The 17,789-nt window shown below is 45.4% G+C and overlaps 1 protein-coding gene across 5 annotated transcripts in view; it reads right to left on the bottom strand.

Moving 5' to 3' along the window:
• Positions 1-17,789, bottom strand: part of BABAM2 (BRISC and BRCA1 A complex member 2) — a 306,338-nt gene that overhangs the window by 255,842 nt on the left and 32,707 nt on the right. For all 5 annotated transcript variants that reach the window (XM_048843434.2, XM_048843431.2, XM_048843432.2 and 2 more), the window contains exon 3: positions 1,836-1,912. In XM_048843434.2, coding sequence (XP_048699391.1) covers positions 1,836-1,912 — 77 coding nt within the window. The remainder of the gene's footprint in view (positions 1-1,835; positions 1,913-17,789) is intronic.

The following is a 17,789-nucleotide window of genomic DNA, read 5'->3' as shown; positions in this document are numbered from 1 at the left end:
CAAACAACAGGTTTTGTGAATAAAATCTATACTATCCATCACTTACGACTGACCTAAATAAAAAAACATGATGACCCACCTCTAATTACAAAATAAAATTTGAGAGGGAATGATGAATTTCAGAAATGGCAAGTGAAAACTTTACAGATAAAAGCAAAGATACAATAAACCAAGCCAGTAGACCACACTGAAATCATACAGTGTTCCAACTTGAAGGCCTGAGTGCAGCAATGGTGCAGCAAGCTAGAGTGTGAACTGACAGCACACGGGCTACTCCACACTATCTCCCCAAGTGAACATTCTTGCTATGTACCAGAAGTGCTCTCAGGCGGTTTAGCTTAGTACAAGAGTATTCACATAGAGAGTTAGTGCAGAGTAACTTGTGCACTGTAAATTCACACCCTAGCCTGCTGCACACTAACTTCACATGTAGAGAAGCCCTTAGGTTATGTAGCTGCACCTCCTACCAGGTCGAGCTTTGGGATAGTCACTGCCTCGGTTTCTTCTCACTTAGATTGAACCTCCCAACCTCTCAGCTTGTTTTGGTTGCAGTGATAACTTGCGACAGAGACCTGGCCATTTAGCTAAGTCATTAAAGAAAAAGTGCCTCTTGCTGGATATCCAAGTACAAAACAAACACAAAAGAGTCTTCTGTCCCCCTAGTCTCTAGCTGGGCCCAGGCACTCCTTGGTTCCTTTGAGTCTCTACCAAGCAGCAGCTCCCCATGGGTTCATACCTGGATTCTCCCTTCTCTCCCTCAGGCTCTTCACAGGCTTCTGTCATATCTCCATCCCAGAACAGCTGATTTAGCCACACAACCTATCATGTGACTTAGCTCACGCAGATGGAAAAAATAAGTGTTACAGGTAGGACTGGATCAGTCATGCTCAAAGGGCAAGGCACCCTGTGACAGGCTGTAAGAATTGATTTGAGAGACAGACAAACATGGACACTTTTTGATCATTACATCTGAATGAACACTACATGAAATTCCATGGAAGTGTGATCTTCACAAGTCAGATACATTGATGGAAGCAAAATCACGGCCATGAAACAATAAAGCAAGTTTTTAATATGCATTTGATAGCCAAGATAGATCAGTCACTTTAGTATTGCTTTAAAGTTATCCCTCCTCACAACTTCTACCATTCTTCACCTGCAGCTGAATGGCAACAGAGAAGATGAGAAAATTCTTTCCTGTCTTCTAAAAACATGAAAGGAAATATTCTCTTATCTAATTTTTACAACCAAATACTCATTCAACAATGGGAGGGTCAAACAAACCAACATTTATCACTAGAAATGGCTTTTAGAAAGGAAGATTTGATAGCCAAATGATCTCTGAAAGTATTAATGACTAAAAACAAATTCCACTGCTTCACCCAGCATGACAATCTGTGCCAGTTATTTGTGTCTCTATACAATATCACAAATACTGTACCAGTAAGAAAATCCTCACTACCAGAGAGGAAATCAGTACTGTCAGCCCAAAGCATTCCAAGAGCATGAGTCTGGCCTCCAAAAATTATAACAGTCTTAATCACCTTTTACAAAATAATAAATTTTGGTTATCTTTTTATGTTTTCAACCTTTTCTCTGCATCTATAAAAACTAGAAACTTATTTCTTAAAAAAACCAAAAGCTAAGATTTTCACATAGTCACATTACTCCAGAAGTTGGAGCTTTAAGATGACACCAAATATCACAAGACTCACGATAAAATGGCAAAGTTTGAAACACTGGGAAATATTAAGTTGTTAGCACAGAGCATTGTGACTGACATAGAACGGGGTGAGAGAAGTCGAGAATGGGTGATATAAAGGGCTTTAACTTACATTTGAGTGTTTCTCCTGCATATGGTATATGCAACTTAAACCGATCACAGCTGGGTCCAGGCATCAAAGAGGTACAGCTAAAAATGAAAACAAGAAAAGGAATCTCTAAACAATAGTGATAGACGTAACAATGCTTAACAAGATACAAATGAGATGAGCGAGCACTACCCAGATGGTATAGTAGAAATTCTTATGGAAAGGCTGATAGCATCCTGCTCTCCTCACATTTCTGGAAAAACAAAAAGATTAAGTGCGGACGGAGGAGTAAGCCACAGTGCTGGAGGTTCGGTTCATTCCATTCAGTCCATCCGTAAGTTCACACAAAAATTTGAGATATCTAGACCTGTCCCAATAAACAGCAGTTTCTCTACCAGTCTGAAGCATCAAAGGATCTCCCAGGAAAACAGCTCCCTGATTTGAGACACTTCTCTATGACACACTTTAATCAGCCTCCAAACCCACCAAACTCTCTAACTCATGCAGTACAGAAACAGCCAGCTCTCCTTGACTTACTCAACAGTACCACAGACTTGTACACCCTGTCTCCATTATTGAAGAAACTGAGATGCATTGTGAATTTAAATGAAGTAAAAAATTCACAGCCATTTTTACCCATTTTATGGCTCGGGAAAATAAAACAGAGAGATTAAATTATCTGCCCAAAACCACAGTAAACTAGTGACATAGCTGGGATTAGAAATCAGGTGTTCCAGGTTCCCATTCCCATGGGCTAACAACACTAGTGATTGCACCATGTCATTTAAGAAAAAAATATTTTAATGTGTATGTACGAAATTATTTTTATTACTGCAGAATTTAAAGGCTCCAACTGAGATTGCGTCTTATTGTGCTAGGCACTTTACAAATGCATACTAAGTCAGTCTCCTGCTCCAAAGAGCTGGCAGTCTAAACAGACAGGTCAGACAAAAGGTAGGAAGGGAAAGAGAGGCCTAGAGAAGTGAAGTGACTTGCCCAAGGTCACACATAAGATCAGTGGTAGAGTCACAAATACAACCCACGTCTCCTGAGTCCCAGTGCAGTACCCTACTGACCACCTTTTCAAAATGCAAAAACAGGACGTAGGCAGGAGCCCCACTCCCTCTGTGGCCCTGCCTCCTGCTCCTACCCTTCCCCCGAAACCGCGCCCTGACCAGGCCAGGAGCCAAAGCTATGCAGTGATAAGAGCCCCAAAGCAGCCCCAACCCCAAGGGCAGGTGGAGGGTCCGGGGCTCCCCACAACGGCCCAGGCTCCCCGGGTGGCTCTTAGCACGGCCCAGCTCCGGGCCTCGGAGGAAAGAGAAGGATCAGGGGGTGAGTCCTTGTGGCGAGGGAGGGCCTCAGCCCCCCACACACACATACACACACACACACACCAGGAAGAGACTGGCACCACCACTAAGCCTTGGGCAGGTGCATAGCAGCATCACAGGGAATCCGGAACAAATGCTGACCCAGTGTCATTCAGCCTGGGACCGGGACTTGAAATGTACATTTCAGGACTCTCCTGCCCAATTAGGGACGGGTGGTCACTCATACTACCCACCGGATCATGTGCATAAACAAAAGTAAAATGTGGGAAGTAGGATAGCACAGGGACACCTAACCTTGTACAGCGAGAGCTATTATGTAGATGCAAAATTGCACCTGTCTTGCAGCTGAAGAGAGGTTAGAGTAGTGCATATAGCTAAGTGCCTCACTGGCATATTGAGAATGGTGCTTAAACTCATTTCTATTAAAATAGACATTCCCAAACTTTTTTGCTGTGCCCCCCTTTCTCCACGGACCCTCCCTCCTTCCCCGACTCGGACCCATCCAGGACAGAAAGTGACTCATGGAGAACAGGCGGCTCACATCTGGGGTAGCGGCATGATCTGGTTGACTCCATCCCCAGAGGAACCTATGGCAGCGTGGAGTGCAACGGGATTCCTTGCCCTCCCTCCCCTATTCCCAGAGCCTCTCACACCCACAGGCTCCAGAGAGTAAATACACAAGGACTGCAGCCAGCCAGGTATCTGGGCCAGGGCAGGGCAGTAGCAGGGAGAGCAAGCAAGAAGTCCCCAATGGTCAAGTTGGGAGGAGGGGAAGAGGAGCAGCCTGCTGCCAGGACTGGGTGTGGCTGCGCTCCCCGTCATCTGCTGGGGACTCCCTATGAGTTCTCCCTGCTACTGCCCTGCTCTGGCCCAGACACCCAGCCAGTCACAGACCCACATCCCATCACATGCCTCCCAGTATCCTCATTGCACCCCCACCCAACCACCACCGAAAGGGGACATGCCCCACAGTTTGAAAACCAATGTCCTAAAACACATCCATTCTCTCCCTGCACCCCACCTCTGTTTTACCTTACACTCAGAAAACTAAGTCGAGGACATGCAGGGGCTTCAGATTGACTTTTGCTCACCATACTATTGTTTAACCTTATTTGTGCCCATGTGTAGCCCGCACCTTGTGTTCACTGCAATGCACAGAGGGCTTGATTCAATAGATGTGGGATCAGGCTCTGAGAGAGGACTTTCAGGATCAAAGCCTCAGTGTAGTCAGAGTAAGGGTATGTCTACACTACGAAATTAGGTCGAATTTATAAAAGTCGGTTTTTTAGAAATCGTTTTTATATATTCGAGTGTGTGTGTCCCCACAGAAAATGCTCTAAGTGCATTAAGTGCATTAACTCAGCGGAGTGCTTCCACAATATTGAGGCAAGCGTCGACTTCCGGAGTGTTGCACTGTGGGTAGCTATCCCACAGTTCCCGCAGTCTCCACTGCCCATTGGAATTCTGGGTTGAGATCCCAATGCCTGATGGGGCTAAAACATTGTCACGGGTGGTTCTGGGTACATATCCTCAGGCCCCCGTTCCCTTCCTCCCTCCGTGAAAGCAGCAGCAGACAATCGTTTCGCGCCTTTTTTCGAGTTACCTGTGCAGACGCCATACCACGGCAAGCATGGAGCCCGCTCAGGTAACCGTCACCGTATGTCTCCTGGGTGCTGGCAGACGTGGTACTGCATTGCTACACAGCAGCAGCAACCCCTTGCCTTGTGGCAGCAGACGGTGCAGTAGGACTGGTAGCCGTCATTGTCATGTCCGAGGTGCTCCTGGCCACATCGGCCAGGAGCGCCTGGGCAGACGTGAGTGCAGGGACTACATTAGAAGCGACTTGACCAGGTCATTCTCTTTAGTCCTGCAGTCAGTCCTATTGAACCATCTTATGGTGAGCAGGCAGGCGATATGGATTGCTAGCAGTCCCACTGTACCATCTTCTGCCAGGCAGGCAAGAGATGAGGATGGCTTCCAGTCCTTCTGCACCATCTGCTGCCAGCCAAAGATGTAAAAGATAGATGGAGTGGATCAAAACAAGAAATAGACCAGATTTGTTTTGTACTCATTTGCTTCCCCCCGTACCCCATCTAGGGGACTCATTCCTCTAGGTCACACTGCAGTCACTCACAGAGAAGGTGCAGCGAGGTAAATCTAGCCATGTATCAATCAGAGGCCAGACCAACCTGCTTGTTCCAATAAGAACAATTACTTAGGTGCACCATTTCTTATTGGAACCCTCCGTGAAGTCCTGCCTGAAACACTCATTGATGTAAAGCCACCTCCTTTGTTGATTTTAGCTCCCTGTAAGCCAACCCTGTAAGCCATGACGTCAGTCACCCCTCCCTCCGTCAGAGCAATGGCAGACAATCGTTCCGTGCCTTTTTTCTGTGCGGACGCCATACCAAGGCAAGCATGGAGGCCGCTCGGCTCACTTTGGCAATTAGGAGCACATTAAACACCACACGCATTATCCAGCAGTATATGCAGCACCAGAACCTGGCAGAGTGATGCTGGGCGAGGAGGTAACGTCAGCGTGGTCACGTGAGTGACCAGGACATGGACACAGATTTCTCTGAAAGCATGGGCCCTGCCAATGCATGCATCATGGTGCTAATGGGGCAGGTTCATACTGTGGAACGCCGATTCTGGGCTCGGAAACAAGCACAGACTGGTGGGACCGCATAGTGTTGCAGGTCTGGGACGATTCCCAGTGGCTGCGAAACTTTCGCATGTGTAAGGGCACTTTCATGGAACTTTGTGACTTGCTCTCCCCTGCCCTGAAGTGCATGAATACCAAGATGAGAGCAGCCCTCACAGTTGAGAAGCGAGTTGCGATAGCCCTGTGGAAGCTTGCAACGCCAGACAGCTACCGGTCAGTTGGGAATCAATTTGGAGTGGGCAAATCTACTGTGGGGGCTGCTGTGATCCAAGTAGCCCACGCAATCAAAGATCTGCTGATATCAAGGGTAGTGACCCTGGGAAATGTGCAGGTCATAGTGGAAGACTTTGCTGCAGTGGGATTCCCTAACGGTGGTGGGGCCATAGACGGAACCCATATCCCTATCTTGGCACCGGAGCACCAAGCCGGCGAGTACATAAACCACAAGGGGTACTTTTCAATAGTGCTGCAAGCTCTGGTGGATCACAAGGGACATTTCACCAACATCAACGTGGGATGGCCAGGAAAGGTACATGATGCTCGCATCTTCAGGAACTCTGGTCTGTTTCAAAAGGGGCAGGAAGGGACTTTATTCCCAGACCAGAAAATAACTGTTGGGGATGTTGAAATGCCTATAGTTATCCTTGGGGACCCAGCCTACCCCTTAATGCCATGGCTCATGAAGCCGTACACAGGCAGCCTGGACAGTAGTCAGGAGCTGTTCAACTACAGGCTGAGCACGTGCAGAATGGTGGTAGAATGTGCATTTGGACGTTTAAAGCGAAACCAATATTCCCACTGTTATTACTGCTTGCTGTGCGCTCCACAATATCTGTGAGAGTAAGGGGGAGACGTTTATGGCAGGGTGGGAGGTTGAGGCAAATTGCCTGGCTGCTGGTTACGCGCAGCCAGACACCAGGGCGGTTAGAAGAGCACAGGAGGGCGCGGTATGCATCAGAGAAGCTTTGAAAACCAGTTTCAGACTGGCCAGGCTACGGTGTGAAAGTTCTGTTTGTTTCTTCTTGATGAAACCCCGCGCCCCTTGGTTCACTCTACTTCCCTGTAAGCCAAGCACCCTACCCTCCTCCCTTTAATCATTGCTTGCAGAGGCAATAAAGTCATTGTTGCTTCACATTCATGCATTCTTTATTCATTCATCACACAAATGGGGGATGACTACCAAGGTAGCCCAGGAGGGGTGGTGGAGGAGGGAAGGAAAATGCCACACAGCACTTTAAAAGTTTACAACTTTAAAATTTATTGAATGCCAGCCTTCTGTTTTTTTGGGCAATCCTCTGTGGTGGAGTGGCTGGTTGGCTGGAGGCCCCCCCACCGCGTTCTTGGGCATCTGGGTGTGGAAGCTATGGAACTTGGGGAGGAGGGTGTTTGGTTACACAGGGGCTGTAGTGGCAGTCTGTGCTCCAGCTGCCTTTGCTGCAGCTCAACCATACACTGGAGCATACTGGTTTGATCCTCCAGCAGCCTCAGCACTGAATCCTGCTTCCTTTCATCACGCTTTCTTCAGCCAGCCACTTACTCTCTTCAGCCTGCCACTTACTCTCTTCAGCCCGCCACCTCTCCTCCCGGTCATTTTGTGCTTTCCTGCACTCTGACATTATTTCCCTCCACGCATTCGTCTCTGCTCTGTCAGTATGGGAGGACAGCATGAGCTCAGAGAACTTTTCATCACGAGTGCATTTTTTTTTCTTTCTAATCTTCACTAGCCTTTGGGAAGGAGAAGATCCTGTGATCATTGAAACACATGCAACTGGTGGAGAAAAAAAAAGAGACAGCGGTATTTAAAAAGACACATTTTATAAAACAGTGGCTATACTCTTTCAGGGTAAACCTTGCTGTTAACATTACATACATAGCACATGTGCTTTCGTTACAAGGTCGTATTTTGCCTCCCCCCACCGCGTGGCTACCCCCTCAACCCTCCCCCCTCCCTGTGGCTAACAGTGGGGAACATTTCTGTTCAGCCACAGGCAAACAGCCCAGCAGGAACGGGCACCTCTGAGTGTCCCCTGAAGAAAAGCACCCTATTTCAACCAGGTGACCATGAATGATATCTCACTCTACTGAGGATAACACAGAGAGATAAAGAACGGATGTTGTTTGAACGCCAGCAAACATACACTGCAATGCTTTGTTGTACAATGATTCCCGAGTACGTGTTACTGGCCTGGAGTGGTAAAGTGTCCTACCATGAAGGACGCAATAAGGCTGCCCTCCCCAGAAACCTTTTGCAAAGGCTTTGGGAGTACATCCAAGAGAGCCGCGAATGCCAGGGCAAATTAATCCTTTCACATGCTTGCTTTTAAACCATGTATAGTATTTTAAAAGGTACACTCACCGGAGGTCCCTTCTCCGCCTGCCGGGTCCAGGAGGCAGCCTTGGGTGGGTTCGGGGGGTACTGGCTCCAGGTCCAGGGTGAGAAACAGTTCCTGGCTGTCGGGAAAAACGGTTTCTCCGCTTGCTTGCTGTGAGCGATCTACAACCTCATCATCATCATCATCTTCTTCGTCCCCAAAACCTGCTTCCGTGTTGCCTCCATCTCCATTGAAGGAGTCAAACAACACAGCTGGGGTAGTGGTGGCTGAACCCCCTAAAATGGCATGCAGCTCATCATAGAAGCGGCATGTTTGGGGCTCTGACCCGGAGCGGCCATTCGCCTCTCTGGTTTTCTGGTAGGCTTGCCTCAGCTCTTTAAGTTTCACGCGGCACTGCTTCGGGTCCCTGTTATGACCTCTGTCATGACCTCTTCATGCCCTGGGAGATTTTGACAAAGGTTTTGGCATTTCAAAAACTGAACGGAGTTCTGATAGCACGGATTCCTCTCCCCATACAGCGATCAGATCCCGTACCTCCCGTTCAGTCCATGCTGGAGCTCTTTTGCGATTCTGGGACTCCATCATGGTCACCTCTGCTGATGAGCTCTGCATGGTCACCTGCAGCTTGCCACACTGGCCAAACAGGAAATGAGATTCAAAAGTTCGCGGTTCTTTTCCTGTCTACCTGGCCAGTGCATCTGAGTTGAGAGTGCTGTCCAGAGCGGTCACAATGGAGCACTCTGGGATAGCTCCCAGAGGCCAATACCATTGAATTGTGTCCACAGTACCCCAAATTCGACCCGGCAAGGCCGATTTAAGCGCTAATCCACTTGTCAGGGGTGGAGTAAGGAAATTGATTTTAAGAGCCCTTTAAGTAGAAAAAAAGGGCTTCATCATGTGGACGGGTGCAGGTTTACATCGATTTAACGCTGCTAAATTCGACCTAAAGTCCTAGTGTAGACCAGGGCTAAGAAAACACCATAGTTGTGGGGTTTGTTTTGGTTTGCTTGTTTATTTTTTAAGAAGATATCTTATTTTACTTGTGCAGGTAAGAACATCAAGGTAGAAAGGAATGCTCAATGTCAGTGCATACACAACTATGACTAGAAACGTAATCAGAGGAGAGAACTATTATAAGTATTTTAGCCTATAGTTTTGAAGCATTTGTAAGGCACCCATCACTATAGCATCTAAATCAAACCTTCACAAATGAGGTTTTTTAAAAAAAAAATTAGTGTAGAAGCTTCCAAAATAATACATCAACAGCAGTTAATATTTAATGGCAATTTATTTTGAAATATCACAGGTCATAGGGGTCCTGTCACCCTTACCATTAAGACAATATATTTTGGTAGCTTTTAAAATATCCACCAAAATTTCTGATTTTGCAAATTCAATGTACTCCCAAAGCCTTTAGTACACTAAGCATTTGGAAATACTTGAAGGAAAAGTACAATATACCTTACATTAAAAGAAAAGAGTGATCTGATGATATTAATGTCCCTAAAAGCAACACTAAGTATTTCTCCTAGGTTATTATAGCTCACTTAGCATGTTTTTAAATTTTACTGATCTAGAAGTGATGGAAAGTGACAGCTTTCACAGTCATTTTTTAGCAAATTACCCCTCTTCGAGTAGGCTACACAAGAGATTTAAAGCACTGCGATTGGCTGGGTAACTAAGCAAAAATCTTTCAGAGGTGCATCTAAAGGGAACTAGTTACTTCTCACTAACAGAAATGGAAAAAAAACCACTATAAAGCAATTCAGAATTTTGATACAGAAAGTCTAATGGAAAAAAACAAAACTTTTTAATAATTTCCTCAATGGGACAAGTGCTTACCATTTGAAGCTGAAATTAAAGTGTTGAACGTATCAAATGGTTTGTCAAAAGAGATGCTTACACAAGTCGAACAGAATGAAATGGATAACAAAACTGCATATACAAGCAGCCCATCCTGCATGCCAATGCAAGGGAATAAAGAGACTAAGTCACACTCTTACTGCCTTGCGCTGATGTGGCATACCACTGCTTCAAGTGCCCTGCCATGCGCAGGTTGGCAGGAAGAAGCATGGTCTTGGCCCCAACCCCTCTAGGCTGGTCAGTGGCATAGCTTCACTGGCATACTGGGGAGAGTACACTGCACAAGCTATAGACATGTCAACAGTGTACTCCCTCTACAGAGGGGTGAGGCTACCGGAAGCCCCAGAGTTACCATCTCCCTCTAGGCGGCTCCAAAAGCTTTGCAACAATGCACCACTCCCTTCCACTCCCCAACCCCACCCTGCCTTCCAGGCAGACTGTAAGCTTAACACATAGCCCTTAATTATTTAGGCACCAATCCTGCAAGCATGCACACATGAAGTAGTCTTACTGAATTTAAGAGGGCTAATCATCTGGGCAGGTGCAGGATTGGAGTTTTAATTGGTCATCTTCAGGCATTTTAAAGAAAAAATAAGGTACTTAAATACTTTAAGGTAACTAAAATAGAAAAAAAAATTATATTGCCATTTCTGATAAACACTAACTATTCCAACGTACTGAGAGGTATCAATTATACTTTATTCCATAAGACCTGATTTCAGAGTCAAAACCATGAAGAAAAAAATAAAAACCAAAACACACAATGATTCTTAACCTTAATTGAGGTTAAATGCTACCTTTGTCAGCTATCGCTCTGCTTCAAGTTTTCCCATGTGGCCAGACAAATCAGTACCTGCACTGTCTGCTGATGACATTGTGTTAGTGGCCAACCAGAAGGCTCTAAACTCATCTATTAAATGCTCATTGTCAGCCAGTTTCTAAGTAAAATGGTTGTCTCCAGATGACTGAACAGCCATCAAAATCTAACAAAAAAAAAAGAAACATGCAGCCCAGCCACCAGAACTCCTCTTGCCTCTTTGTTGCATTTAATTATCTTTGTTTCAGATCACGTGTGGGCTGAAGAAAGCGACGTGCTAGAATATGAACCAAAAATGAAAATACTGATTTTAGATTCTAAGGCCAGAAGGGACCATTGCAATCATCTAGTCTGATCTCCTGGATAGCACAGGCCATATAACTTCTCCAAAGTAATTCCTAGAGCAGAGCTTTTAGAAAAACTTCCCATCTTGATTTAAAAATTGTCAGTGATTAAACAATTTACCAAGGGTCATTGTGGATTCTCCAACAAACCAGTAAAAATTTACACCTTTTTTCCAGTCTGATGTCCAAGTTGTTAAAGTAAGTCTTATTCGTGTTGTTTTCAATAGCCCTTTGTGGAAATCAATTTACTTTATGTAGATTCTCTTGTCAATATACAGTAGTTAAGATTATAACCAAGTTACAGTATGATCCATAGTTTTAAATCCACCACACATGAAGGCATGGTCTTGTCTGAAAATTGCTAAATTTACTCCAAATACTAAGGAGAATTATTCTACAAAGTCTGAAGAAAATTACTCTTAAAAGTTTATGAGTTATAGGTCATTAACATGTTACCATGCTTTGAAGGGGACTTGTATTTAATGTTACTTTGTAGTCCTTAATTAAAAAAGTACTTGTTATCAACCCTTCACCATTCACTTACATCTCATTTAAAATTTGCGCAGCAGCTATGTTTCAAGAAAATAGCTGTATTTAACCAAAGTTGTTAGCTGCTGTACCTAACTGTAATAGCTACAGTCTGCATTCAGTATAAATAGCTTGCTTTATGGTGGCGGGTTACAGGTTAGAGGGAACATTAAGGTCCTTCTAAGTTTTGCCACTGCAACGGAGGTCCTCCCTTTGCTCAAGTGGTAAAGGCTTGTAAGTTTTGGAATTAAATGCCTAGCATTCTAAATCCTGGCTCTGCAGGTTGGTGTGATTCATCTAACAATTGTTTTTGTAGCAATAAATTGGTTGCAGAATGACACCCTCTGTATGTGCGTGCATGTACACACAGAGAATGGAAAACATGATCAAACTGTTTTTGAGCTACAGACCATAAAAAGTTACCCTAAATATGGAGCCAGATTTCAGAACAGCCTGGCTCCAGCCGATGCACGGTTAGCATCACTATGTAAAACTGGAAGTAAAATGTAATTGCTAATTACCTGCAGGCAAAAGAAGCTCACCATGTAGATTCTTGTAGTACAGATTTGTTTTCTAGATTACCACAATTAAGGTTACCTTCCACTTTCCACTATAAGTCCCTGTTTCCAATTGCTTATGATTTTGCCATACTTCAACTGTTCAGGCTGAAATTTCCCATTCCAGGGATGAGCCTCAGGCTTTTAGCTTTTGTTTTTGTTTGTTTCTGTGGTTGTTTGTTTATTTAAAGAAAAACTTTCAGCTAAAACAGTTCAGCCATTTCCCACAACGAGATTGAAGAAATATACATTATTTTGACCATGCTAAAGTCTTACAACTATTTCACTGAGAAAGTCAAGTGCCTCTAGGCTTTGGAGGAAAGACTTGGAATTTGACGATGGGGTCTGGGACATCCATTGTGCTCTCCCAGTGAAATTCTGCCCAAATCTGGCCAAGCTATATAGTCTTCTGAAAAATCCCACTGGATACATGCTCACTAGAAGTTAGAGTATGGCAACTAAATTCCCCATGCCTTCACAGCTCCTACATGGGACTGGACTGTGCATGTGCCATTCCCACAGAACAACTGAGCATGTGGCAAAGGCTGAGCAGAACTTTTCCTTGCTCCTCCTGGCAGCCAGAGCTATTATAGTACTGGGCACAGGAGCTGACACGAAGACTCTCTCTCCTGTACTCTCAATTTTCCCTCACTAGTGCCCAGAAAGCATGGAGGAGGAGAAAGCAGCCTGACACAAATGAATATCGATGAGAAGCAGGGAGTGGGTGAGGAGGCAGAGGATAGGAGCAGGGAGTGGAGGCCAGGGCAGGAACATGCAGAGCAGAGCATAGGGTAGAGACAGGAACTAGGGGATGAAGAGGAATAGAAGCAGGGAAGAAGACAGGAACAGGAGCTCAAAAGAGAAGACAAGGAGAGGAACAGAGGGACAGGGAAAGGCAGCAGGTCAGGAGGGATGGCAGGGATAGGAGCAGAGGGTGTTTGCTCATGCAATCTTAGTTCCGCCCCATTGTGTGTATGCATTATGATACAGTATTTAAAATTGCCAAATCAGGAAGAGGAGGTGGATTAGGCATTTCTGGAACAAACAACAAAAATATCTAAAACACAAGATTTGGTAGTAATGGAGGACTTTAACCACCCAGACATCTGTTGGAAAAGTAATACAGCAAAACACAAAATTTTCTTGGTATGCAACTTTCTGTTCAAGAAAGTGGAGGAAGTAATCAGGGAACAGCCCTTTTAGATTTGATTGGAATAACATCCCTTTTAGATGTGATTTTAGATGTGATTGGAATAACAGAGACTTGGTGGGATAACTCACATGACTGGAGTACTGTCATGGATGGATATAAACTGTTCAGGAAGGACAGGCAGGGCAGAAAAGGTGGGAGAATCGCACTGTTTGTAAGAGAGCAGTATGACTGCTCAGAGCTCAGGTATGAAACCTGAGAGTCTCTGGATTAAGTTTAGAAGTGTGAGCAACAAGGGTGATGTCGTGATGGGAGTCTGCTATCGACCACCAGATCAGGGGGATGAGGTGGACGAGGCTTTCTTCCAGCAACTAACAGAAGTTACTAGATCACAGGCCCTGGTTCTCATGGGAGACTTCCATCACCCTGATATCTGCTGGGAAGAGCAATACAGCGGTACACAGACAATCCAAGAAGTTTTTGGAAAGTGTAGGGGACAATTTTGTGGTGCAAGTGCTGGAGGAACCAACTAGGGGCAGAGCTCTTCTTGACCTGCTGCTCAGAAACCAGGAAGAATTAGTAGGGGAAGCAAAAGTGGATGGGAACATGGGAGGCAGTGACCATGAGATGGTCGAGTTCAGGATCCTGACACAGGGAAGAAAGGAGAGCAGCAGAATACGGACCCTGGACTTCAGAAAAGCAGACTTGAACTCCCTCAGGGAACTGATGGGCAGGATCCCCTGGGAGAATAACATGAGGGGGAAAGGAGTCCAGGAGAGCTGGCTGTATTTTAAAGAATCCTTATTGAGGTTACAGGGACAAAGCATCCCGATGTGTAGAAAGAATAGTAAATATGGCAGGCAACCAGCTTGGCTTAACAGTGAAATCCTTGCTGATCTTAAACACAAAAAAGAAGCTTACAAGAAGTGGAAGATTGGACAAATGACAGGGGAAGAGTATAAAAATATTGCTCAGGCATGCAGGAGTGAAATTAGGAAGGCCAAATCACACTTGGTGTTGCAGCTAGCAAGAGATGTTAAGAGTAACAAGAAGGGTTTCTTCAGGTATGTTAACAAGAAGAAAGTCAAGGAAAGCGTGGGCCCCTTACTGAATGAAGGAGGCAACTTAGTGACAGAGGATGTGGAAAAAGCTAATGTACTCAATGCTTTTTTTGCCTCTGTCTTCATGAACAAGGTCAGCTCCCAGACTGCTGCACTGGGCAGCACAGCATGAGGAGGAGATGACCAGCCCTCTGTGGAGAAAGAATTGGTTCGGGACTATTTAGAAAAGCTGGATGAGCACAAGTCCACGGGGCCGGATGCGCTGCATCCGAGAGTGCTAAAGGAGTTGACGGATTTGATTGCAGAGCCATTGTCCATTATCTTTGAAAACTCATGGCGATCGGGGGAGGTCCCAGAAGACTGGGAAAAGGCTAATGTAGTGCCCATCTTTAAAAAAGGGAAGAAGGAGGATCCTGGCCAGTCAGCCTCACCTCAGTCCCTGGAAAAATCATGGAGCAGGTCCTCAAGGAATCAATTCTGAAGCACTTAGAGGAGAGAAAAGTGATCAGGAACAGTCAGCATGGATTCACCAAGGGCAAGTCATGCTTGACTAACCTAATTGCCTTCTGTGATGAGGTAACTGGCTCTGTGGATGAGGGGAAAGCAGTGGATGTGTTATTCCTTGACTTTAGCAAAGCTTTGATACGGTCTCCCACAGAATTCTTGCCAGCAAGTTAAAGAAGTATGGGCTGGATGAATGGACTATAAGGTGAATAGAAAGCTGGATAGATTGTCAGGCTCAATGGGTAGTGATCAATGGCTCCGTGTCTACTTGGCAGCCGGTATCAAGCGGAGTGCCCCAAGGGTCGGTCCTGGAGCCGGTTTTGTTCAATATATTCATTAATGATCTGGAGGATGGAATGGACTGCACCCTCAGCAAGTTTGCAGATGACACTAAACTGGGAGGAGTGGTAGATACGCTGGAGGGTAGGGACAGGATACAGAGGGACCTAGACAAATTAGAGGATTGGGCCAAAAGAAATCTGATGAGGTTCAACAAGGACAAGTGCAGAGCCCTGCACTTAGGACGGAAGAATCCCATGCACCGCTACAGACAAGGGACCGAATGGCTAGGCAGCAGTTCTGCAGAAAAGGATGTAGGGGTTACAGTGGACGAGAAGTTGGATATGAGTCAACAGTGTGCCCTTGTTGCCAAGAAGGCTAACGGCATTTTGGGCTGTATAAGTAGGGGCATTGCCAGCAGATCAAGGGACGTGATCGTTCCCCTCTCTTCGACATTGGTGAGGCCTCATCTGGAGTACTGTGTCCAGTTTTGGGCCCCACACTACAAGAAGGATGTGGAAAAATTGGAAAGCGTTCAGCAGAGGGCAACAATAATGATTAGGGGACTGGTACACATGAGTTATGAGGAGAGGCTGAGGGAACTGGGATTGTTTAGCCTGCAGAAGAGAAGAATGAGGGGGGATTTGATAGCTGCTTTCAACTACCTGAAAGGGGGTTCCAAAGAGGATGGATCTAGACCAGGGGTCCCCAACGCAGTACCCACGGGCGCCATGGCACCTGCTGGGGCATTTTTGTACACCCGCAGGAAACCCCGCCGCCGAGCATGGCCGCTGGAGAACCACCCAGCAGCAGTTCAGCGGCGACACTTCTTAATTGGCGGCGGGGTATCCAGCACCCGCCACAGTCTTCTGGGAATAGCAATATGCCATTCCCACAAGAAAGGCTGGGGACCACTGATCTAGACTGCACTCAGTGGTAGCAGATGACAGAACAAGGAGTAATGGTCTCATGTTGTAGTGGGGGAGGTATAGGTTGGATATTAGGAAAAGCTTTTTCACTGGGAGGGTAGTGAAGCACTGGAATGCGTTACCTAGAGAGGTGGTGGAATCGCCTTCCTTTGAGGTTTTTAAGGTCAGGCTTGACAAAGCCCTGTCTGGGATGATTTAGTTAGGCATTGGTCCTGCTTTGAGCAGGGGGTTGGACTAGATGACCTCCTGAGGTCCCTTCCAACCCTGATATTCTATGATTCTGACCAACAGGGAGGAATTCGTAGCGCATCTGAAGGTGGAAGGCAATTTATGTGAAAGTGATCATGAAATGACAGATTTCATGATTGTAAGGAAAGGAATGACTGAGAGCAGCAGAATAAAGGCAATGGACTTTAAAAAAGAGGGCTTCAACAAAGTCAGAGAACTGGCAGGTAAGGCCCCATGGGAAGAAAATCTAAGGGAAAAAGGATCCCAGGAGAGCTGACAGTTTCTCAAAGAGACAATATTCTCAAGGAGACAATATCCCGGTGAGAAGAAAAGATAGGAAGAGGCCAATATGGTCCTGTCAGGAACCCTTCAATGACCTGAAAATCAAAAGGGAATCCTACAAAAAGAGGAAACATGGACAAATTGCTAAGGAGGAGTACAAAAGATTAGCACAAGCAAGTAGGAATAATATCAGAAAGCCGAAGGCCCAAAATCAGTTACACCTAGCAAGGGACATAAAAGGCAGTACAAAAAGGTTCTTTAAATATATTAGCAGCAAGAGGAAGATGAAGGAAAGTGAAAGTCCTCTATTTAGCAAGGAAGGAGAGCTAATAACTGATGACATCAAGAAAGCTGAGGTATTTAATGCCTGTTTTGCTTTAGTCTTCACTAAAAAGGTTAATGGTGACCTGATACTCAACACAATTAATATTAACAACAAGGGGGAAGGAATACAAGCCAAATTAGGGAAGATCGGGTTAAAGAATATTTAGACAACTTAGATCAAGGGTTCTCAAACTGCGGATCATGACCCCTCAGGGGGTCATGAACTGTCAGCCTCTACCCCTAACCCTGCTTCACCTCCAGCATTTAAAATAGTGCTATTATTAAAAAAAAAAAAGTGTTTTTAGTTTGGGGAGGGGGAGGGGGTCGCACTCAGAGGCTTGCTGTGTGAAAGGGGTCACCACTGCAAAAGTTTGAGAACCACCGAGTTAGATGTATTCAAGTCGGCAGAGCCTGATTAAACTAATCCTATGGTACTTCGGGAACTAAATGAAACAATCTCAGAACTGTTAGCAATTATCCTTGAGAACTCCTGGAGTACAAGTGAAGTCCCAGAAGACTGGAGAAGGGCAAACATAGCACCTATCTTTAAAAAGGGGAACAAAGAGGACACAGAGAATTATAGATCAGTCATCCTAACTTAGATACCTGGAAAGATAGTGGAACAAATAATTAAACAATGAATTTGTAGGCATCTGGAGGTGTAAGATCTGAGATCATTTTCTACAGTAAAAGCAGCAACCATGAGCAAAGTTGCAGAGTTGCATCCTCACATTCCAGCTAAATTGCATCAAAGAATGTAATATTGGGCTGATAAGAAGG

This window comes from Caretta caretta, chromosome 3 (assembly GCF_965140235.1).
Source record: "Caretta caretta isolate rCarCar2 chromosome 3, rCarCar1.hap1, whole genome shotgun sequence".
Classification (NCBI taxonomy): Eukaryota; Metazoa; Chordata; order Testudines; family Cheloniidae; genus Caretta; species Caretta caretta.
The sequence above is the reverse complement of the archived record's forward strand: the minus strand, read 5'-3'. Positions and strand labels throughout refer to the sequence as shown.